Below are 21,389 nucleotides of genomic sequence, written 5' to 3'. Positions count from 1 at the left end.
GTGTATCAGATCCGTAGCTATTCCAATAAACAGCTATATCTCATTTATCTAGCAATTACAGGTCCGTGGTGAATTGTATGATGTGAAAATGGTGTGTGTGGCGTGTACATACAGTAATGAGAGTAACATGGGTGGGACAAAGTTCGCTTGCCTTCCGAATACCTTATACGTTCATGAGTAATGCATGGGTAACTTGATCTGTAGACAAGGAACGAAAAACCAGAGAGATGCCCACCAATGAGACCGAGGCGGGAAGACTTGGTGGCGGACAAGTCGTGCCACATTCGCCTCCAGATTTGACTATCAATGTTGTTGTCCTTGTCGTCATGTGATGCGTTCACGTGTCCCAACCAACACCCAAGCCACAGCTGGCATGTGACAACTTGGACCGACTGGCAGCTCGAGTCGAGGCGTATACTAAATGGGGCGCTTGGCGTCTTGTCGTTGGGCCCGAGTCAGTGCGATGGCGCTTGACAGATTCCACAGACTCCATCGCTCCAATTACGGGGAGAGGAAAGGGCGCTTCCAGGTCGCGCGGATTCAGCAGCTCTACAGGGAGGCTTTGTTCGTTTGTGGTTCCCCACGGCGTTCCATCAGCTGGACAGTGGACTGGCATGCCATCCATATGACGCTCTTCCCCTGCCTTCTAACTCATGTTCATTCCGCCACTTGAACTGTTCCGTTCCGCATGCTGCAATGTTGATCCATAGTCCATGCCGCAAAAGAAACGTAAGTTACATACTATTGTACGGACATGACGCGAGCTCCACTGTGGGAAACCAGTCGTGTAGTATGGGAAACCAGTCGTATAGAGCCTGCAATACTGTGGGAAATGGATACTTTACGCAAGGTTGACGTTTGAAGGTTTGGCCTTGACTGTTGGCATTATCCGTCGTCACCACTGGTTTGTTGCTGCAGAAGGCCTGTGAAGCTGTTGGCAGCACTCCCCACTCTGCACTCTGGGTACTCTATTAGCCACAACGAAAAGGCGTTTACGAGCTTACGAGACTGGGTTCGGGCACGAGGTCGGTCTGGTCGGTTGCCTCGGCTCTCGCTACCGTAAGATGGATTAGGGTGAGCCCAGATCATCAGTGACGATCCATCACTCGTCAGCCGAGGCCGAGGTTGACGCGACTATTCAGGAACAACAAATACAACCCTGGATCCCTCAGGTGGAGCACGTGATGCCCATTGCCGGCCGCCGCTGCCCGTGTGCTCGTCTCCGCATCGGATCCGGAAAAATACGGGAGAACAGAGGGCATTTTGGGCAAGGTGACACGCGATTTCATTGACACGGATACAGTGCACAGTAACCAAAGGGAATAGCCTTTCTATAGGGTGAAAGTGAGAGCTTCACCCTATCAACGCCACCATTCCACCAACGGCGCAGCTGGGGCCTCCCCCGTGGACATGCGGATCTGGGGTTACAATGTTCCAAGTAGTAACAGTAAAAGAGTAAGCCGCGGATGAAGACCCAGACGATGAACAGTAATGACGACAAGAGCAGATACCGTGTGAGGTAACGTTAATGCCAGTCCAGGCCGGTTTGGGATACGGATGCGGATACGGAGACGGAGACGGAGAGTAGGGAGATACGGAGAGTGAAAGTGAGTCTGCTTGTATTTGGTGGAAGAGAGTTGACTATGACGTTTTAGTCTCCCAAGGTTGCCATGGGTTCAGGGTAATAAAACAGGGCTGCGGCATGTAAGCCCTCCTGATGGGCTATTTGACTAATTGGCTTGGGGGGGGGGGGGGGGGCGCTTTGAATGATACGTCTAACTAGAAATACAAATATGGGTTGTTGTGGAGCACGACGACATTTTACCAGTTACCATCCCCTTCAATAGGCCATGCCATGCTCATTATTCAGGCAAAGCGTCAAACACCGCGACTCTTACTAACGCTTTGGCTCTCTAACCTTGGAGATTCGGCCTCGGTCTCCAGGCCCTTGAGCCTCTTTGACGTACCGTACCTAGAAGCCCGAGCCCAGTACTCCTCTGCTCTAAAGGCAGACTTGCGGACTTTGCGCATCTGTGCCGTTCTGGCAACACCAGCCGCACCAGTCTCTCCGACATCGGATCGGCGCCTATGCCGCGAATCTCCTTTATGCAACTTCAGATTCCATCCATAGGAGTCAAGTTCTGGTCCGTAGCACTGTTCTCAGCCAGCACAAACGAACGCCCTTGACTCATGGGAACCTTGGGATACCTTGGTGATGATATACTAAACAGAAAAATCCCTATATATGTTCCTCATAAGCTCATCTGACCGAGCATTCCCACTTTGAATCGCACCACCTCATCGGTCTCATCAGTCACCATCGGAACCGCTCAACAAAGCCAAGACTTCAAACACACTTGGCACTTTGCACTGCTATTCTACTCCCAACTCGCTCCCCACCTCTGCTGCTATTCGAGCCTAGCATCCCACCTCGCCACTTGCACAACTCCTCATCTCCTTTTATACAACCACACTACACTCGCTGCATGTGTACCAGGAGTGACCAACCCTCGCACGGCTCACCCCCTCGAAATTGACAACTAGCGGCGACAACACGTTCCATCACCCTTCAACCCTTCACTTGTCTCACCCTTGCCGTACCCGCCGGACACTACCCTATCCTTACGGCCGCCGAACCGAACCACCAACAACCTATCCACTCCCCACCTCCACAATCCCCGTCGGCCACTAGATATATCAGTCATCCTTTGCAAGAGTAGACAACTTCTTCACTATCTGGACTAGCCTCCCCGACAACTATCATCTATCCCACTACCACCTTCCACCAACTTTATATCACAATGGAGGCACTATCAGCACAACCCCCCTTCAACCCTGTCGGAGACAAGACTGCCAACCTCCTGGTGAGTTGTCTGAAAATCTAGTCACCGCCACTCTACATGTAGTCACCGCACCCACCCACTTGTTTCATCTCATTGACAAAAATACTGACTACAGCAGGCTCAAAACATGGCTTCGGCATGGAGCTCATATCTCTACCAGAACCAGAATAGCTTCATGCCTGGCATGAACAACCAGGATTGGCTCCTTGGTCTTGGTAGCAATGCGGGCAACGCACCGGGCAACACCCAGGGCGCCACCGCCTCTGGCGCAGCACCAGCTGCCGGAACCGACCTGTTCCCGACATGGGCTCCAACACAGCCAACAGACCAGAACCAGTTTCTCATGAACATGGACATGTATGGCGGCTCGATCGCGCCTTCCCTTTTGGGAGCTCGAGGCGTCGCCCACAGCACTGGAAGTGGCACCCCAACAACCATCGCATCAAGTCTTGATCTGGTTGACAAGATTGTCGCTTCACCTTCCCCCATCGGATGCTCTCCCGGGCGGCATAGCAACCCCGACTCGGACGCAGACGGCGAGGTCGACCCCGAGGCAGACACAAGGTCAAATCACTCGCACCACAGCCATGAGTCGGTACACGAGCATGACGAGGGCGTCGAGCGCGATGGCATGATTTGGGGTATGAAGGTCGACCAGTACCGCGCCCTTAGTGCGCGTGAGCGGAAGCGCGTTCGCAATCGCATCTCGGCACGTACATTCCGGGCCAAGCGCAAGGAGCATCTCAGCTCGCTCGAGAGCACGCTCGGCACAAAGGACCTCGAGATCAAGATGGCTCACCAGGAGATGCTTCGCCTCCGCCGCCAGGTCGCCGACCTCCAGCGACGTCTTGCAAAATACGAGGCGCCAACATTCTAATACCATTATCAACTTTAATTGGCGCCAGTTGACTCGATTTCCGTTCGACACTTTGGTCTCTCAACTCGCTCAAGTTGCTATCCTCTTTCTGTGTCAAGTAGCCCAACTCGCACTCGAATCGCCCTGGGCTTGGCGCTCCGCAGCGTTCACCGGCGGCCTTTCGGTGTTCTTGGCCTAGCACAGCTTGACATCTTGGCACCCAGGCGCAACTCGACTTCCAACGGATCCGACTCGGTTCTTGCTTGTCATTGTTTACTGCTGTGCAAATCACATCAGTTATCGGCGACATGTGCTCACCCCTCTCGCGCGCATTGTACAACACATGTAGCCTATAGTATGCATAGCCCGGCCGCGGGCGTTACAGACACCCAACATGAGATTCTATTCTTGCCATCAGCACCTTGTCTCCCAAGGCCGAAACCGAAGCAGCAGTCACTGGCTCGCACCATGAAAGTTGACCACAACCGCGGCCGTTAATGGCGTTGACATTGAACTGTACGTAGGGGTTGTAGGTCTGTAGAGGTGTACTAGTAGTCAGGATGAACAGTTCAAGATGCAAAAGGTTATGGGCCTGAAGGGCCAAAGATGGCCTCAACCCAGGGTTCAGTGACTGCGGTCGTGAAGCCATGCGGCCCTGTGCGGCGTTTTGGCCCTAAAGATATTTCGAGACAGATTCTTTCATCCTTTGACAGAACCCAAGCAAGGCTAGGTAACAGCAAGCCTGATATTACTATAACGCAAGCAGAGATGACCAAAGTTTTGTCTGACCACTAGAAGGCCGCCGCCGGCCCGGCCGAGCAGAACTAGCCATGGCGCACAAAAGCCATGGGCGGTCGGTCCACTCTCGGGTCTTTGGGGGTGTGCAGCATTTACAGGCACCTGTTCTGCGGTAAAGCAGATCACATGTTCAAGGAATGCCAACTTTTGGTTTGGTTTGATTTCGTTGAGTTGACGCAAGCATGAAATCAGCTGAGTCAGTCTTCACTCGATTAATCATTCAAAGGTATCTGAGATCCCAGCGGAATCTCCGTAAACAACCCTCCCGCTAAGCTCTCACGGGTGGGCCCGAACCCGCGACCGGGGATGGGGATGGCATCTTGCGGAAGCGACACAAACATGTACATGGCGTGGCTTGTCATCTACAATTGTCGCTTGGTTGTCACGAGGAGCAAATTAAATTATGCAAGCTTGGGATGCTGCGTATTTTAATCGGTTCCGAGCAGATCTGCTCGGAACCGCCTTGGTGCTCCTGAATCCGCTTGCCCACACAACTCACAGCCATCACACTTTAAATTGGGGTTGATGGAATCATGGGGTAGCCTCGTACCATGTCCAATTCCCATGTCCAATTCCATGTCCTGAGCAAGGTGATCAAGAGATCAAGAGACCCCGAGATCTTGGCAGCGACGGGTATCCACCATCACATCCATGTGAGCAAAAATAACATAAAATAATACAGGCTGCAGTAAATAAACCGGCGCCCATCGGGCCTGTTAAAGCGTCTGAGGGGCGGTTAACGGCGCTTGGACTGCCTTTCCCTTCGACTTACCAGCCTCGGTCATATCCGGCGCGTCCGGAAGCATTATTGGACTAGTTTGACTCATTTCCCACCCTTGGATGCCCTATCCTATCTTGCAACACCCCAGCATGCCAAAGCTAGGAACAGATACCTGGCCCCACTTCGGTGTGTCGTACGTGTCGTGGGACTCAAGTTGAGCATGCCTTGGTCTCGAGATCTCGAGGGGCAGATGCTAAAGAAGGAAGGATTTCAGGCACGACTCCAGTTTCTCATCATATGGTTGGGCCTTTGTGGCCTTGTACGTCTTGTAGGTCATGGCAGCCTGGTAGCCTGGCAGATCAAAGCCTTGTATCAAAGTCGGTCTGGACTCAACTCGGTATGGTGCCTGCCCTGCCAGCAACTCGGTCCAGCCCGTGTGGCCAGGCCTTATATTCATGTGGGAGCCAGGGCAACGTCTCATAGCTAACTGGGAACCAAATTCAATGCCAAGTCGATAGGATGGCCCGGGCGCTCGACTGAAGTTTGGCCGGTTGGGCCAGGTGCAAGTCGAAGAGTGGGGGATAAGACCGAGACGCGCGGAACGTCGTCAACATCTACAATCACACTGTAACCAGGACAGCGTACTTCTCGGCTCGGTCATGTCTCTCTAAGACAACCCATCATTCCCATCATGGCATTGGGTTCTGTCTCGAGGGACGGGTGAATTATTTCGTTAACCGACAAGCCATATCTGCCAATCTCTCGGCATGACAAGCATGACGTTGGGATACACGAAATGCCGGAATCCTCATCTTCAAAGATCCCACTACTACTACGGCATACTGTACATTACAACTCCATCTACACAAGTCGGAACGCTCAAACAGCCCCAATGCCCACCTCTAAGCGAAGATTATTACCCGGCGTCACCAATATCGTGAGAAGATGATGCAAACAGCACACGCTTGAGTACCATGTCAAGGCATCTCCAAGGCAGGGCTCATTACGGTACACCTATCCCCTTCCTCGACAGCACTGTCCTCAATGATCATCCCCGGGATCTATCGGATTCCAGGCAGCTCATGCCCGGCGTCGCCATTCTGGGAATGACGACACATCCCATCATCCGTTGTCAGTCTTGGGAGCACATTGTTCCAGAGCATGTGAACGAGATCAAATGGTGTTACGAGCTCTTGAATCGAGACGCACTTTGTGGAATGCGGGGATGCGGGGTAAACGAGGTTGATCAAGTGCCCTGTGCCTGGCGGGGCTAGGCGGCCAAAGAGGTCCAGGCCTATGGTTAATGTGAAAGTGGAGGGTCGTGATGGGGAACGGTCCTCCAACCGAACAACCGACATCATCATACTCATCGCCCATTACACCTTCCAAGCCGACACGTCTCAAGTTTCATTCTACTTGCCTTACTCGCTCCCCCACCCAACCCTCGTCATCTCTAACATCGTCTAACCCCGGCGCAACGCTAGCCGCCCCGTGTCTTGGCGTCCGTCCCTCCACTTTTCTGGTCATGGCGGCCCTCCCACCTCTCTCCAACTTGACGTCGCGAAAGCCGCTCCTCATCGCCGGCTTTGCGTCGCTCCTCTTCATCTTCTTCCTCGCCCATTCATGGGGATCCGAGACGGTTGCGTCCTACGTACCCTGGCGGGACCAGAACCCCGAGCTCGCCTCCGATGTCCAGGTGCTCAACCGCGACACCCAACGTCGCCTGGACCGCCTGCGCAAAGAGTGCCAGGGTCCGGACCCATTTGAGGCGCAGTACTCGCGTGCCAACCTCCGCATGACGCGCGGATACGAGGGTGAGGTCGCATGCGATAGATAATATCTGGCTGATGCCAGGCTCATTAGCACGTCTGGAACGCCTCATTTACAAGATCCTTCGGGGCGATCCCGTCAAGGTCGGCATCATTGGTGGAAGTGGTGCGTATCTGATATTTGGGGGGTTGGCGCACAGCTTGATCTCGACCCGAACTGGGAACGGTGCTACCTCAACCCGTCCCTCACTACACGGGACACTGCTAACCACAGTTACCAGGGGCCATGGCGTGCAGACACATGAGCGCTGGCCGGACCAACTGTACGGGTTTCTGAAAGAGTTTTACGCACCCAAGTCGGACATTCCTGTGATCAACGGCGCCTCACCAGCCACCGGCTCGGATTACTTCTCGTACTGTTTCGCTCTGCATATCCCAGAAGACGTCGACCTCGTGATTGTCGAACTTGGTATCAATGACGTTGGCGAGCCCGAGGATCTCACAACGATGGAAGACCTGCTTCGTGGGCTCCTCGACATGAAGTCCCAACCAGCCGTCATGCTCCTCGAGGTCCTCGGCTTTAGCGGTGGAGGCATGGGCGGGGCGGGCGGGCGCCACCATTTGCCTGTCGCGCAGTACTACGACGTGCCCGTGATCAACCAGCGGCATCCGACGGCGAGTCACTTTGCACGTTTCCCTGACATTATGCCTCACTACTTTGACATCAACGGTTGGGGCGATCCGGACATGCGCCACCTCAACTCGCGAGGCCATCTCGATGCCTCAAACATCATCGCCTCGATGCTGCGTGACACGACGTGTGGTCTTGTCAGCAACCCCTCCTTCCGGCTGCCGCCAGCCAACCCACCCAAAGCGGTGATCGAGAAGACAGCACAGGCGGCGTACGACGCCCAGGCCGACGAGCTGTACGGGGACGACGTCGAGGGTGCGCTGGCGACACTCGAGGCCGACTGGTCCGTGGAGGAGAAGACGTGGATGGAGCCATACCAGCGTCCAAACGATGTCAAAGAAGGAGAAGAGGGCGAGCATAAGGAGACGTACCGCCGGCCCGGGATGTGGCAGCGACGCGTAGAGCACGGCCTCGTTCCGCGCATGGAGTTCCTGGCGGGTTGGAACCCGGACCCGAACTATCGACGCGCAACCTCCCGCCCAACTTGTTACAGCACCAAGGCGACCGAAGCACGGTTCAATCTCACGCCGTCGTACGCTGATGGGTGGGAGTTCTGGATCCATCCAGACCACAATGACAAGCCATATGTTGTCGCGCGGGAGCCTGGCGCCCGCGTGACGTTTGAGATCCCAGTGCACGCTGGAACGATCAAGATGTACTATCTCAGGAGCGAGCGGATGAGCCTCGGCAAGATCCGCTGCTGGATCGACGACGATGAGACAGCCGGAAAGGAGGGCGTACTCCTCAACGGCTGGTGGAAGCGAGACTGGATGTGAGTGTCGGTGATAAGGCGAGGGCCCCGAGACTGGCGAGAGACAGCAGGACGGAGGATGTCCAAGGGCTCGCTGACCCCAGTAACATCGGACAATACAAGACGCTCGCCGAGAACCTCCCACCGGGCGTTCACCGCGTCAACTGCCTAAACCTTAACGAGACCGACACGACGGACGGGGGACACGATTTCCGAATCATCAGCCTCGTGTCGAGTTAGGTCTCTGATCGTGTGCCACAACCTGTATGTATCTCGGACTACCGCATAACCCTACATGCACGTATGACTCTGCACGAGTGCCGTGGGACTCTCCACGGTGTCCACCTAACCTGCTAACGCAGAGCGGCGATCTAATGTAAAGTGCGGTGGCCGTTCGCTGCGACTGGTGTCCTCTTTGGGTACCAGCCCTCAAGCTGTCTGTCCCCGGCTGTTCGTCCCTCACCTTTTGTACTCATGATATCACACCGTTACGTCCTTGGTGACTGTTGCCCTCAATTCTATCCTCACCCGCTCACCCTCCCTTTACCTCACCTGCCCTCATCCGTATCTTAATCTGAGTCCTGGATATCAGTGCGGATCCCCCGCACGACACGGCCCCGCAATCTCATATGGCAGCGCTGTTGAGTCTTTAATTAACTACTTATTCAGCCTGAAACCAAACACCGTTGCCAAGCAATGCAGATATCGGCTGGACGGAGGATCCGTTTCAATGGCTATCCGACACGGCATATCCGGAAACCCTGTGGCTATCCGAAACGGAATGGTTATCCAGGGTGAGAAAGTGAGTTGGTGGTGGTGGCGGCTTAACCACGATCCGCATGAAGCTTGGGAAGGGCAAGATTGACCTTGAGCGGCACTGTTCGGAAGTCGGTGTCCGAAACTTACCCTGGGTGACGAAAAGACCTAATCCACGACGAATGTGATGACCAGAAACATCCTCACACCCTCGAAGGGTTAACCAGCCAAAGGGCTTGCCTGACCAACGGAGGAACAGGGCATTTCCGGTCCGTCCTTGTGTCTCGTGTCTCTTGTGTTTCCCGGCCCCTGCTGTGAATAACGGTTTCACATGAACCTCTGGGCGTGAAGTGTAGCCCGCGGGATGTGGCGTGTGGCGCGTGGGGAAAATGGGGTGTGTGGCCCCGGCATGAGATTCGGCGAGATGCCCGAGAGTGTGAAATGTAGGGCCCGATTTGTGTGCTCTTCCTGGGCGGCCAGCACTGTCTACACACAGTACCACTGATCATCCCCATCCTTGTCCGACTGCGTTGGCTCGGAAGATAATTCAGTCTAACGGTTCAGATGAGAACATCATCTCTGTTCGTATAGTGGCTAGTATGCTCGCTTGTCATGATCGATGCGCGGGAGACCGGAGTTCAATTCTCCGACAGAGAGAGACACCATAAGGTGGTGACTGCTTTTTGGGCTGCGTTAAAGGTATTCGCCAGAATCATGAATGGAGATTCTGACCCGATACATGGATGGGGCCCAGTGAGAGTGCAAGCTCGGCGAGTCGGGTGGAGTGAGCCAGTTTACACCATGGGTGAAAAGGAAAACAGCCGCAGACACTGGAAACTTGTGCTGTCTCAGCTACATACAGCCCTCAGTAGGGTTGTCGCCTTGTCCGATCGGCTGGCTGCACGCGCTTGAGGACTGTATTACGTTCTATTTCACCCGGAAGCCTGGTGCCTGCCAATCCGCCGGAGCTGACGCCTTCTGGACCATCGGCCAAGGTAGAACTGTAGCAGAAGACGAGACTGCACTATTGAGCGACGCAGAAATGTTCAGACAGTCTGCTGGTGAGCTGCTGGTTAACGGAAGCACACAGGCAGTATTAGAGCAGTATTCGTTTTCATATCAAATTTGAACATTTCCGGTTACAAACCTAATCCACCTGCCAACTCATCCTCCATCACCGTTTTATCAAGAGCCTTTCACATCATGGTGAGGCAGTATCGTGCCTGCGTGTCATGCAGGTGGCGGGGTCCAACTCCCTCCTTATGTACAGACCCGTTGTCTTGCGATCTCAATGTTGCTCGGAACGCTTTGGGGGACATAGGTAGACTCTGCTGTACACTGGTCGCCAACTGGAGAAGACCGGATTAAGTTGGGGATAAAGTTGGGGGGCGGCGGTGGCAGCCAGTGCTTCCACCCAACCAGTGTTGGAGAAGTGACCTCTGAAGAAGGCTTTGAGAACTTAAGCCTTGCCATGGCACAACCGCGGACTACCGTTTTGAGCTCATCCAACACTCTGAGATACCAGAAACGCGGCAATCTCCAGGCTTCCTCGGTAAAGCCTCAACCATAATTACTATTGCCCGAGCGTCACAATTGCCACCCGTCCTTGTGGTGTAGTGGTTATCATACTCTCTTAGGGCGTGCGTCCGCAGCAGCAGCCGAGGGCGTTACAGATCATGGGAGTGGCCCCGCGTTCGAATCGCGGCAAGGACCAGCAGGATTCAATTCCTGAGCACTGGAGCTTTTTGAAGACGATAACACGGTCGAAAATCTGATGGGCAGACAGACACGCCTGTTTGGGACATCTTGAGGGATGCGACGGCCATGAGAGGCATGTCGAGGTCAACTGGAGATGGGACTATGCACAGTCCAGCAGAGATAAAATAACGGTAATAACCTACGGAGCTTCTTCTCTTGCTGTAAGCATTGACGACTGTCGTCTGCAGCCGATGGTCATCGGGCGACATTCTGCCACAAGTCAACCGGATGTTCGGATGTACTCGCGTTGTTTGACGCGTAAGTGGAGGTCGATATGAGGGGAGGTGTCTCAGCGTTGATCCCCATCTTTCCTCCCTTCCTCAACATCTCTCCTCAACGATGCCCAAAGATCACAACAACTCGGACGGAAGTGTAAGCTGATACATTGTTGTTGTGTGGTATGCTTACACAAGGGCACCAAGGGCAAGAAGCGCGCCGCCAGCGACGACGGACCCGAGGCCAAGGTACGTCAAATTCCGCCGTCCTTGCTTCCTCTCCACATGCTGGGGGAAGGATGAGTTGCGAACCTGGTATTGTAAAGAGCCTTGGATGGGCTTGTGCATTCATTCTGCCTCTTCCATAGCCGTGACAGACTAACCGCCAGAAGCCGCGTCCCGACGCCACCAAGCTGGTCATGGAGCACAACGAGGAAGGTGACCCATTCATTGCCGTAAGCTGCCTAGTCCGGCCGGCAACTCACCCAGATCGACAAGATGCGTCGCGTGACCGTGCGTCAATTCAAAGGCAAGGTTCTGGTCGACTTGCGGGAGGTCAGTATCGGCGACACCCGAGTGGCGTAGCGCCTTCCTTCTGATTCCCATGCTTTCCTGGAACAGTGGGTTGACACCAGTTCTACGCCGACAAGGCGTCGGGCGACGCCAAACCTGGAAAGAAAGGCATCTCGCTTTCGGCCGAGCAGGTGAGTAGCCTCGTGTTCCCGATGCTAGCCACTAATTCATATCAGTGGGCTGCGTTGAAGGCGAACATGGATGTCGTGGATCTGATGCTTGCCGAGGTAGAGAAGTAGTGTAAGATCCAGTTAATTTGTGTTTCAGGCATACATGTCGTCGCCATTCACTTGCCCGTTCTGACAGATGAAGCTTCCCACAAGCATTGTCATCGACTCGGCAGCGCCATCTGCCATCCGTTGTTGTTCTCAGGTCGGAAGGCCGCGGGAGTACACAGCATCCGTTCCGTCCGGATTTGTGGCGCTCAGAGGGGTTGAATACCAACTCGCACTTGCCTCGTGCAGTGCGAGAAGCTTATTAAAACAAGTCTTCCGCACCGATTCATTGCCACCACTGCCCATTCTTCCAAAGCCTTTGCTCATCCGCCCTCACCAGTGACTCGGCCACAGTCCCGTGTCCACTCTCAACAACCTGTCCTCATAATGGCCCTCACCATCATGGAGGGCGCCGACGTCCACCCCACGGCTGTCAGCATCAAGGAGTCGCTCCTGGGCGACGCAACCAAGGTGGACGCGGAGTCCCTCAAGGCCGAGGACCCGCAGCACCAGCATAACCAGGGACATTCGCATCACGGCGGAGGCTGCTGCAGCGGACACGGATGTGTGTGCGCTATGGCCACGCGGAACATCGTCAAGTGCTTCCTACCTCTCCTCAGCGTAAGCTCACCCGGGGTAACTTTCTTGCTGATCACAGGAGGAGCGCCAGGCCGAACTCATGGGATGGATCATGAGTGATGAGACATGGGGGTGCGTCCCCAACTCGGATGCTCCGCCCTTTGCGTTTGTGGAGACTGTGTACAGCTTCAAGTACGACCACGTGGTCAATGAGCAGCCGACCGTCAACTCGTTCATGAAGGTTCTCAACACCCTCAACCACCATGTCAAGGCGTTACCCTCGCGCTTTTTCTCGGGGTTGACTTACACCACGGATCTGTCTCAACACGGCATTGATGAAAAGGTGAGTTTTGAGTTTGGACTATCTGAAGTGGGACTGACGTCAGATCGCCCGCATTGTCATCCCGACACACCGGTTTGGCGCATGGGTCGGCATCCTGATCGAGATGCACGACCAGCGTGCAACGATCTTTGACCCGTGCGCAACGCTGTCTGTGAGATGGCGTGGGAATAAGAAAGCTGCTGACCTCAGGACGATGATCTTGAGGAGATCAAGGGCCGCCTCTCGGTCTTCAACGTCAAGGAGCACCACGTCATGACTGTGAGTTGTTGCCCGTGTGGGAGCTGACAGCAGCCCAAGCGCCCGATCCACATGCGCTACTCTGTCGTCGCCGTGTGCACCGGCCTTGAGGTGCTTGCGCGCGCAGGCTTCGCCAAGGTGGCACCGCCCGTCTTTGGCAAGCTCAGCGAGATGATCGGCCTCGGCGGCAACCGTGACGACATCCTTGAAGAGCTCACGGAGGAGATCATGCACGCCGACGACAGCATGACCAGGGAGGACAAGCTCGCGGCCATGCTGGCTCAGTTCAACATCGACCACGAGTCCAACGTCATCGCGACGCAGTTCGCCGACCGCATTGCTTGGTCGCTCGCGACGTGCGAGCTCAACGCGCCCAAGTGGGAGTGCGGCTGCGCCAAGCAGGCCGCGGAGGTGCAGGTGTCGTCGGACGTGACGTCGGAGGGGGGTAGCGACAAGGAGAACTTGCCCATGCCTGAGCCCGACCACAGCGTCGAGGAGCCCGCGTTCAAGAAACACAAGGAGTAGGCCAATGTCGCCTTCGATTGTCCATCGTGTAACCAGTTAGCAGTATAGTTGTGATGCCCATTGTAAAGTAGACTCTGTGACCTCTCCATCTCGCAGCAACAAGCTATGTCTGGCTCACAGCTTGTTCTGTCCCTTCTCATGCCCTTCGATCCACTGCACGACGGCGTTCCAGTCGTGAACGCGCGTGACGTTGTCAGGGAGCCATCCTTGGTCGATGCGAGCCTGCCGGCGCTGTCGACGCGCGGGTAGCTGTCCGCACTGCTCACAGTCGATGTAGATCATCTTGTCGTGGGGGTGCGCCTCCCCGGGAGCTACGATCTCGGCGTTCCACGGATAACTTCCGAAGAGGAGCACGCGCGGCGGCTCATCGGCCTTGGCAGCTGCGAGTGCGTTCTCGGCGCTGTCGTCGACGAGGAGCATGGCGCCAGTCTGCTTCATGACCTCGTGTTTTGTGCGCTTCTTGTGCGACACGACTGCGCGCTTGGCCGCGTGTCCCTCGTGCTCGGCGTGCGTCGCGGGAATGAGGTGGTTGAACGCGCCGGTAAAGTGAATCTCGTCGAAGACTGGGTCAACAAAACCAAAACACAGGTTGGACTTACGATCGGGGAGGTTGTCCTCCAGCCACGCCTCGGTACCCTCGCGCTGTACCTCGCTGCGAGCCGTGATGACGATGAGCGAGTACCCCATGCCTTTGAGCTTGGTGAGGCCTTCGCGCGCCCCTGGCAGCAGCTTGGGACGGTCCATCAGCCCCGCGCGGTACAGCTTGCCCTATGGTTAGCGCGTCAGCGGGCGGGCTGCTGCACAAGGACACAGTCAACTCACGACCATGTCGACCGTCTCCTCCTGCGTCCCCCATCCACGGTTATGCCAGTAGAGGTAGTGCTCAAACTCGTCGATAGAGATGGGCGGGTTCGCCTTGTCGGGGAACAGGTCGGCGTGCACTGTTGTGAGCAAGACAATAGGAGGGCGGGCGGGCGCAAGCAAGCGCCAGTTGATCTCTGATCTCGTCGATTGTCATTACTCACTGTCAACAATCGTCTGGTTCGTGTTACTGGCATCAGAATTTCCACAATCTCCACATCCGCGAGCCGACGCACCACAAAACATCGTCCATGTCGATGGCGAGCACGCCCTTGGTCTTGGCGTCCTGCACGCCCGCCGCGTGCTTGGCGACGTCGGCGTCGTTCTCAATGACGAGCGGGTCTGACCCGTGCTCGTTGCAGTCGTCGCGGTCTGGGTTCATGGTTGTGAGGTACAAGAGTGTTGTGGGCAGATGCAAACGTTTGCGTCATGTGGTAAAGCTACTCGAGTGGTTCCCCGCATCCGATTTCGTAACCCCTGCGGTCCGAGTGAGGTGAGCTCCCACGCTTGCCACATAGAGAAAGTGATGCATCGACTCGAATATCGATCGTGGTCACGGTATTGAGGCACAGAGCGAGCGTTCCAGCAGTGCGCATGCACTGTTGGTATCTGGTAGTCACTTTCTAGTGTCTAGCTGCCCCTATCCGCCACCACGTCATGCGTCTGCTGCTCGAAAACGAAAAGCCGACTCGGCAACGCAGGTGGGCAGGTCCTGTTTAGAGTGGGGCAGAAATGGAACAAATGATCAAATATCTACATTGCCGCTCCTTCTTACACTACGTACCCCGTACCTAGCCCTGAAGTAATGGGTCGGCCACATGGCCACTTGCCATCCAAGACATCGTGGCATTCAATCGCCACCCACCACCACATCTTTCATCATCATGTTTGCAGGCAACAACACCCGCGCCCAGACGTCGACCGCGACGCGGCGGTGAGTGGTCCCCTCCATCTCTTAATCTTCATGCTGCATGGGCCTGATGGCGACCTCCCACGTCGCAATCATCCATCCCACTGCGCCGCCCTCCACCTCCCCAGTTTGCTGGTCATGGAAGCTACTCTCACTCTCGCTCTCACTCTCACTCTCACTCTCACTCTCACCGGTACCCGTGTGCCCAACTAACACCAGACTCATGAAGGAGTACCGCGACCTCACGGCCGACCCAATCAATGACACACTCACGGCTGGCCCGGTGTCGGAGGACAATATGCTCGAGTGGGAGGCTTTGATCCAGGGGCCAGAGGACACGCCGTATGTGAGTGTCGCGGGCTAGGATAGCCAGGATTCAGCGGAGGGGCCAGAAACGACGAGTGGACGGTTGCGATGGGAGAATAGACGAGAAGAGATGAGCTGTCAAAGGAGGACAGCAATGGACAAAGCTGTCGCAGGCGCTAAGCAGGCGACAGAGGGCCTCCGCGTTCCATCTCATTGCCACAGCTAGCTAACATGTAGGAGGGCGGCGTGTTTGCGGCCAAGCTTACATTCCCACCCGACTACCCACTCAACCCGTTCAAAATGGTGTTTGACCCCCCTCTGCTGCATCCGAACAGTGAGTACCATCCATAGCAACAGACGTTACATCTGCGTCACGGACTAGGCTCACAGCAGTCTACCCTAGCGGCGCCGTCTGCATCTCCATCCTCCACCCTCCCGGCGACGATCCGCTGCGATACGAGTCGGCGTCCGAGCGCTGGTCGCCGGTCCAGGGCGTTCGCAGCGTCCTCCTGAGCGTGCTGAGCATGCTTGCCGAGCCGAACATCGAGTCGGGCGCCGACGTCGAGTGCTGCAAGCTCTACCGCGAGAACAAACCCGAGTTTGAACGCCGCGTCCGCGAGCAGGTGCGCAACCTCCTCGGCCTCTAACTTCATAACAGATCATAACATGGGGGTATCTATGTATAACAGATCAGTCGTCCTCCTGGTGGTATCCGGCGCGGCGCATCTCGCCCAGACGCCTGCGAGCGGCGCCGAGCTTCTTTTCAAGCGTAAGAATCTCGACCTGCTGCTCCATCTCGCGGGTCTTGAACTCGTGCGATGCCATTGCCGCATAATTGACCATGTCGTCGGCCTCGGCCTGGTTCGAGACAACCTTGACCTGGCGCACGAGGGCCTTGCAGGCGTCCGTAACGGCTTTAGAGGCCAGCTCGAGGTTCTGCTGTGCGCGCGACATGAGGTTGGCCTTCACGCGCGATGCCGCGACGAGCTGCGCAGTGCTGGCCGCAACCTCGTTCGAGGCCACAATCAGCTGCTCGAAGTTGTGCGTGCCGCTGATCACACCGTCGGCGCTCTCAATCAGCAGACCGGTTGCGTACGCAACGGCTTTGGCCGCCGAGATGAGGCCCTCTGTCCAGCGGTGGTTGCGCTTGTAGAACTGGGTCGTCGAGCTCGTGCCCTTGCCCTCGCGCACAATCTCCTCCTGCGACGCCGTAGCCGCCTGGATAAGCCGCCCGATCGCGTTTGCGACCGCGGCCGCGGCGTCAAGGATGGCATCGTGCACGGGCCGGTCGAGCGCCGAGAACTTGTCGTGCGGCTGCGCCTTGAGCTGCGCGATGCGCTCGGTCGCCTGAGCGATCGCACGCGCAGCGGCCTCCATTTCGCTGGCAACGATGTCGCCCAGGTCGCCGTTGACGTGAGTGAGGCTGCTCTTCGACTTTGGGACGACACGCTCGATCGTCTCGGAGAGCGAGGAGAGCGCATTGCGCACCTCGGCGTTGTTGCGCAGCACAACCTCCTCCTTGTTCCCACTCACGAGCTTGTAGCTCTGGAGGTTAAGGAAGAGGCGCTGCGCGACGTCACCAGACCGCTTCGCGACCTGCACCAACTTGTCAGACTTCTCTTCGTTCTCAGCAAGACGCGTGATGCCCTTGCTCGACACGAGCGTCTCGGACATGCTCTGCGCAAACTCGTTGGCAGTCTTGATAACGTCAACGTAGCCGCTCTTGCGCCCGAGGTAGAGGTTGAAAGTCGAGGTGAACTCGGTCGCGTTCGACATGGCCTTCTCGATGATCGACTGCGTGTAGGGCGCCGTTGCAGTCGTGTTGCCGAGGTGCGTCGGAGCCTCGAGCTCGTAAATGGCGTCATCGACCTTGTGCACGCACGCCTGAAGGATCGAGTCGATGATAGCGTTGAGCTCCTTGCGGTGGTCGAGGATGAGGGTATCGACCTGGGCGTCGAACGTGTTGGACGTCTCGCCCTGAGTGAGCTTGAGCTCCTGGAGCTCCTGGATGTTCTGGTCCATGGCCTCCTGGAGCACAAGCAGCTCGGCCTCCTTCTCCTCGAGCTGGCGGTGGGCGTCGTCGTCGCGGTCGTGCTCTTTGACGAGCAGGTTGTCGATCTGCATCTGCTTGGAGCGCACAGTGTCCTCGAGCTCGTTAAGCTGGCGGTTGTACTTGGCCATAATGTCGCGCACCTCGGTGCTCTTGTGCCGCGACGCGTCCTCGGCACGCTCGTTGGCGAACGACAGGTCGCGCTTGACGCGGTCCATCTCCTCCTTGTGGGAGGAGCGCGCGCGGTCGAGGTCATAGCGTGCCTTCTCGCGCTCGCGAATCATGTCAGCCAATTCTAGGTTCTTGGCCTTGACGTCGCGCTCCATGCGCTCCATCTTGTCGATTGCCTCCTGCGCCGAGTTGGCCTTGAGCTGGAAGCCCTTGCTCTTGCTGAGAAGGTCGAGGTGCTCGGCACGCAGTTTCGCGTAGAGTTTGGAGATTGACTCCCACTTGTTCTTCCAAAGCTCGATCTGCTTCTGGAGCTGCGCAATAAGCTCGTCCTTGGCGTTTATCTGGGCTCCAACATTGGCGCCGACCATGGCGAGCTCGCTCTCGAGAGACTTGACGCGGCGGTCGTACTGCTCGAGCATCATCTGGTCGCGCTCGTACTGGCCACGCGCCGAGAGCATCTGGTGCTGGAGCTCGGCCAACTGGCCAGCGTTCTGGCTCTGCCACTGCTGGTTCATCTGCTGACTCATGAGCTGCTGCTGGAGTTCGCGCTGGGCCTCCTCCTCGCGTTCCTTCTGAAGCCGCTGCGCCTCCGCAAACTCGCGCTCCTGTCGCTCCTTCTCCTCCCGCTGGCGTCGCTCTTCGTTCTCGCGCTGCTTGAGGAGGTCGTTCTGCTTGTTCTCATACTCTTCCAGCATGCGGCGCTGCTCCTCGATCTCCGCCTGGCTCGCCGACGGCATGTCGGTCTGCGGAGGCAACTCCTTCGGCGTCGCCTTGCGGTCGGGGTTGGGCCGGCGAGGCAAGTCGGGAGCATCGCCATGGTCCGCGATCATGAGGTTGGGTGGCTCCTGACCGAGCTTGGGCACGTTGATGAGACCCGTAAGGTACTTGAGGTTGGAACATTCATAGTAGAAGCGGCGCAGGTGGTGGTGCTGCGAGTTGTAACGCTCCATCAGGGGCTGGAGCACGTCGCTAGCGTCGGTGCGGCGGTACATGGCGCGCATCATCGAGGTTATAAACTTGTAGATGCCAAATGACTCCTTGACGAGCGGGACGAGAGCCGAAATGCGGCACTCGTTGTTGTTGGACCCGCGGAAGTGAGCAAAGATGAGCTTCTGGAACGAGTCAATCTGGTCCTGCAGCTGCATGAGGTCGGTGATGGTCTCATAGCCCTCGTTGGGGTCGTCAATGTTCTTGAGAGAGATGTACTCCTCGTACTCGAATAAGCCATTGAACTCGGGGTGGTGCCTGTGGAAGCGCAGCTTGGCAAGCAGGAACGACGTGTACGCGCGGATGAGGGCGCCGTAGCCCTTCTGCCCGTCGCCGCCGACCGTGCGACCGCATGTCTCTAGCCAGCCGGTTTGCGCGTGCGCCTCCTTGAGGGTCTGACAGATCAGCATGATGGTGATAATATGACGGTCACTCGTGCGCCCCAGCCCCCATCGCGTCACTCACAACAGGGTGGCCCTCTTGCAGCACCTTGTGCACGAGGATGAGCGCCTTGAACGTCTGCACCTCGTCCGTGAGGATGGGCTGGGTGCGCAGGCCGTTCCATACGCTCAGCGACGAGTGGTAGTCCCAAGTGTACACGATGCACTCTGCATGTCAGTAACGGCGAACCAAGAGATCTGTCGAAGAACGCACTTCGCACATGTTTCTGCTCTGCGAGTCAGCCAACGGGTTCGGGTCATCATGAGCTCACTCGGCGCCGTCTCTTCTGGGCTTGTCGCCTTCTTAATGTTAAGGCTGAGCTCAGCCTCAGTCTTGTCCTTGTCGACTGGACGGGTCGGCTGGTGGCCACTGCCCATGGGCCTGCCGCCGTATGGCCCGTCGTCGTAATCTTGTGGGTGGGCTCGCCCGCCGCCGAACCTAGTGTGAGTGGGGGTGATTGGCGTTCTGCGATTGGGACGCATGGTGGTAGAAGAGTGAATGGACGCACATGGTGGAGGATACCTTAGGAGAGTGGTGCTCTTTAGATTTAGATGAGGAGGAAGAAGAGTTGTTGTGGTTGCGCACAAGCCATGTATAGCTCGCTGACCTGGCTGTCCAAGGGGTTTTGCGTTGCTCGCAGGTGTCTGTTATGAGCAGTGCTACCTATGACGTGGGGTGAGGGGGACTGGCTGGGCCGTCCCTAACCCTGGCCCAGGTCCGCAGCCAATTAGCGCGCCTAATGGCTTTGAAATCTAGGCGAGCCATCAGGTTACCTCCACTAGCCACGTCCGTCATCCGTCACTGCTAATGTTGTCGTGCCGCGCGCGCTTGACATCTTCACTCTACCTCTCTCCACCACTTCAACCAACATGTCGTACCAGGCCGTCCCCCAAGAACACGAAATAATGTGAGCTTATTGTTCTGAGATAACTAACAGCAGCCAAGCGGACGATGAAGACCTCGACGCCCTGTCGTTCGCACCCGAGGCTGGCCCGAGCCAGCCACTGAAACCTGCGCCCGTCGTGTCAGGCCGTATTGGCTCGACACCGAGTGGGAGCAGCACGACGTGGGGTGGAGTGAGGATTGAGCGGCGGTATGCGGGGCAGAGCACGCTGGACGAACCGGTTAGCGCTACGATTGTGAGTCCGAGGAAGATTGTGTTGGAGGATAAAGCAATGGAAGGTGGAGAAGAGTCAGGTTTGTTGGACAGGTAGGAGGCGAGCGGCGTCAGTAGTTCATAATGGAGGAAGGCATTGGAGACATCCAAGCACAAGTATACTGTACCTGGAGGAGGAATTGGAAGGCGATACACGAGCATTTCGCTGTGAATGGGAGGATGTGCTGACACCAGATGCGTGATCTGCGCTCCATCTACGCCAAGCTCCTGCAGGTCTTGTACCCACCACAAGGAGGTAGCCGCTCAGCCCTGCGCGACTGGGACCTGTGGGGCCCACTCGTCATCTGCCTCACCCTGGCCATCACGCTGAGTCTTGACGCAAGTCGTTTTTTATTGACGAGCTGACGGCAGTCGCCACAGGAGCAGGCGATGTCCGTATTTTCGCTTGTCATATCGCTGGTCACGATTGGGAGTGTGATTGTGACGGTCAACTCGAAGTTGCTTGGCGGCAAGGTGTGAGTCTACGGTGCTGTTCCTGTGACGATTTCGATCGCGAGAACGCTGACCCCAGCTCGTTCTTCCAGTCCCTCTGTGTGCTCGGATACGCGCTCGCGCCGCTGCTTCTCGCATCCATCGTTGCGCTGCTCTTGCACAACCTCTTCGTGAGAGTACCAGTGTCGCTCGTGTGTTGGGCTTGGAGCGTGTGGGGTAAGTTGTTTCCCTCTCTGTCTAAAGTAGCTGACGCCAGCTTCCGTCAACTTCTTCAACGGCACGGGCTTGCCCGAGCAGCGCACCGCACTCGCTGTCTATCCACTCTGCCTCTTCTTCTTCGTCCTCGCGTGGATGATTATGATTCAATAGTCTACATGTAACGCTGTGTTCGGGACGACGGGATTGCAACACTATACACTCTATA

General features: G+C 56.5%; 8 protein-coding genes across 8 annotated transcripts; 6 read left to right on the top strand and 2 right to left on the bottom strand.

Annotated features, from left to right (window-relative positions):
* Positions 1–2,801: 2,801 nt before the first annotated feature.
* On the top strand, positions 2,802–3,720 carry CcaverHIS019_0302810 (uncharacterized protein; the record flags this gene model as incomplete). Its single annotated transcript, XM_060598709.1, has 2 exons — positions 2,802–2,864; positions 2,959–3,720. 2 exons carry the CDS (start codon positions 2,802–2,804, stop codon positions 3,718–3,720), a joined length of 825 nt encoding a protein of 274 aa, XP_060455476.1.
* A 3,023-nt stretch (positions 3,721–6,743) lies between these two features.
* Positions 6,744–8,669, top strand: CcaverHIS019_0302800 (uncharacterized protein; the record flags this gene model as incomplete). Its single annotated transcript, XM_060598708.1, has 4 exons — positions 6,744–7,032; positions 7,073–7,153; positions 7,262–8,450; positions 8,534–8,669. 4 exons carry the CDS (start codon positions 6,744–6,746, stop codon positions 8,667–8,669), a joined length of 1,695 nt encoding a protein of 564 aa, XP_060455475.1.
* Positions 8,670–11,282: 2,613 nt separating this feature from the next.
* On the top strand, positions 11,283–11,970 carry CcaverHIS019_0302790 (uncharacterized protein; the record flags this gene model as incomplete). Its single annotated transcript, XM_060598707.1, has 6 exons — positions 11,283–11,315; positions 11,357–11,407; positions 11,548–11,613; positions 11,648–11,713; positions 11,794–11,862; positions 11,908–11,970. 6 exons carry the CDS (start codon positions 11,283–11,285, stop codon positions 11,968–11,970), a joined length of 348 nt encoding a protein of 115 aa, XP_060455474.1.
* Positions 11,971–12,348: 378 nt separating this feature from the next.
* CcaverHIS019_0302780 (uncharacterized protein) lies at positions 12,349–13,630 on the top strand (the record flags this gene model as incomplete). Its single annotated transcript, XM_060598706.1, has 5 exons — positions 12,349–12,567; positions 12,608–12,868; positions 12,912–13,019; positions 13,058–13,126; positions 13,160–13,630. 5 exons carry the CDS (start codon positions 12,349–12,351, stop codon positions 13,628–13,630), a joined length of 1,128 nt encoding a protein of 375 aa, XP_060455473.1.
* A 114-nt stretch (positions 13,631–13,744) lies between these two features.
* On the bottom strand, positions 13,745–14,873 carry CcaverHIS019_0302770 (uncharacterized protein; the record flags this gene model as incomplete). Its single annotated transcript, XM_060598705.1, has 5 exons — positions 13,745–14,193; positions 14,230–14,398; positions 14,453–14,571; positions 14,656–14,681; positions 14,728–14,873. 5 exons carry the CDS (start codon positions 14,871–14,873, stop codon positions 13,745–13,747), a joined length of 909 nt encoding a protein of 302 aa, XP_060455472.1.
* A 502-nt stretch (positions 14,874–15,375) lies between these two features.
* ubc7 (uncharacterized protein) lies at positions 15,376–16,354 on the top strand (the record flags this gene model as incomplete). The annotated part of the gene is made up of 4 exons (XM_060598704.1): positions 15,376–15,425; positions 15,621–15,747; positions 15,945–16,041; positions 16,101–16,354. 4 exons carry the CDS (start codon positions 15,376–15,378, stop codon positions 16,352–16,354), a joined length of 528 nt encoding a protein of 175 aa, XP_060455471.1.
* Positions 16,355–16,397: 43 nt separating this feature from the next.
* On the bottom strand, positions 16,398–20,121 carry SLA2 (uncharacterized protein; the record flags this gene model as incomplete). Its single annotated transcript, XM_060598703.1, has 7 exons — positions 16,398–19,310; positions 19,381–19,523; positions 19,570–19,587; positions 19,628–19,794; positions 19,865–19,895; positions 19,964–20,000; positions 20,062–20,121. 7 exons carry the CDS (start codon positions 20,119–20,121, stop codon positions 16,398–16,400), a joined length of 3,369 nt encoding a protein of 1,122 aa, XP_060455470.1.
* A 104-nt stretch (positions 20,122–20,225) lies between these two features.
* On the top strand, positions 20,226–21,334 carry CcaverHIS019_0302740 (uncharacterized protein; the record flags this gene model as incomplete). Its single annotated transcript, XM_060598702.1, has 6 exons — positions 20,226–20,263; positions 20,297–20,495; positions 20,708–20,812; positions 20,885–20,988; positions 21,045–21,181; positions 21,222–21,334. 6 exons carry the CDS (start codon positions 20,226–20,228, stop codon positions 21,332–21,334), a joined length of 696 nt encoding a protein of 231 aa, XP_060455469.1.
* Between the last annotated feature and the right edge of the window lie 55 nt (positions 21,335–21,389).

The sequence above is a fragment of the Cutaneotrichosporon cavernicola genome, assembly GCF_030864355.1.
Source record: "Cutaneotrichosporon cavernicola HIS019 DNA, chromosome: 3".
NCBI lineage: Eukaryota > Fungi > Basidiomycota > Tremellomycetes > Trichosporonales > Trichosporonaceae > Cutaneotrichosporon > Cutaneotrichosporon cavernicola.
Note: the sequence above shows the minus strand (reverse complement) of the source record. Positions and strands in the feature narration are given on the sequence as shown.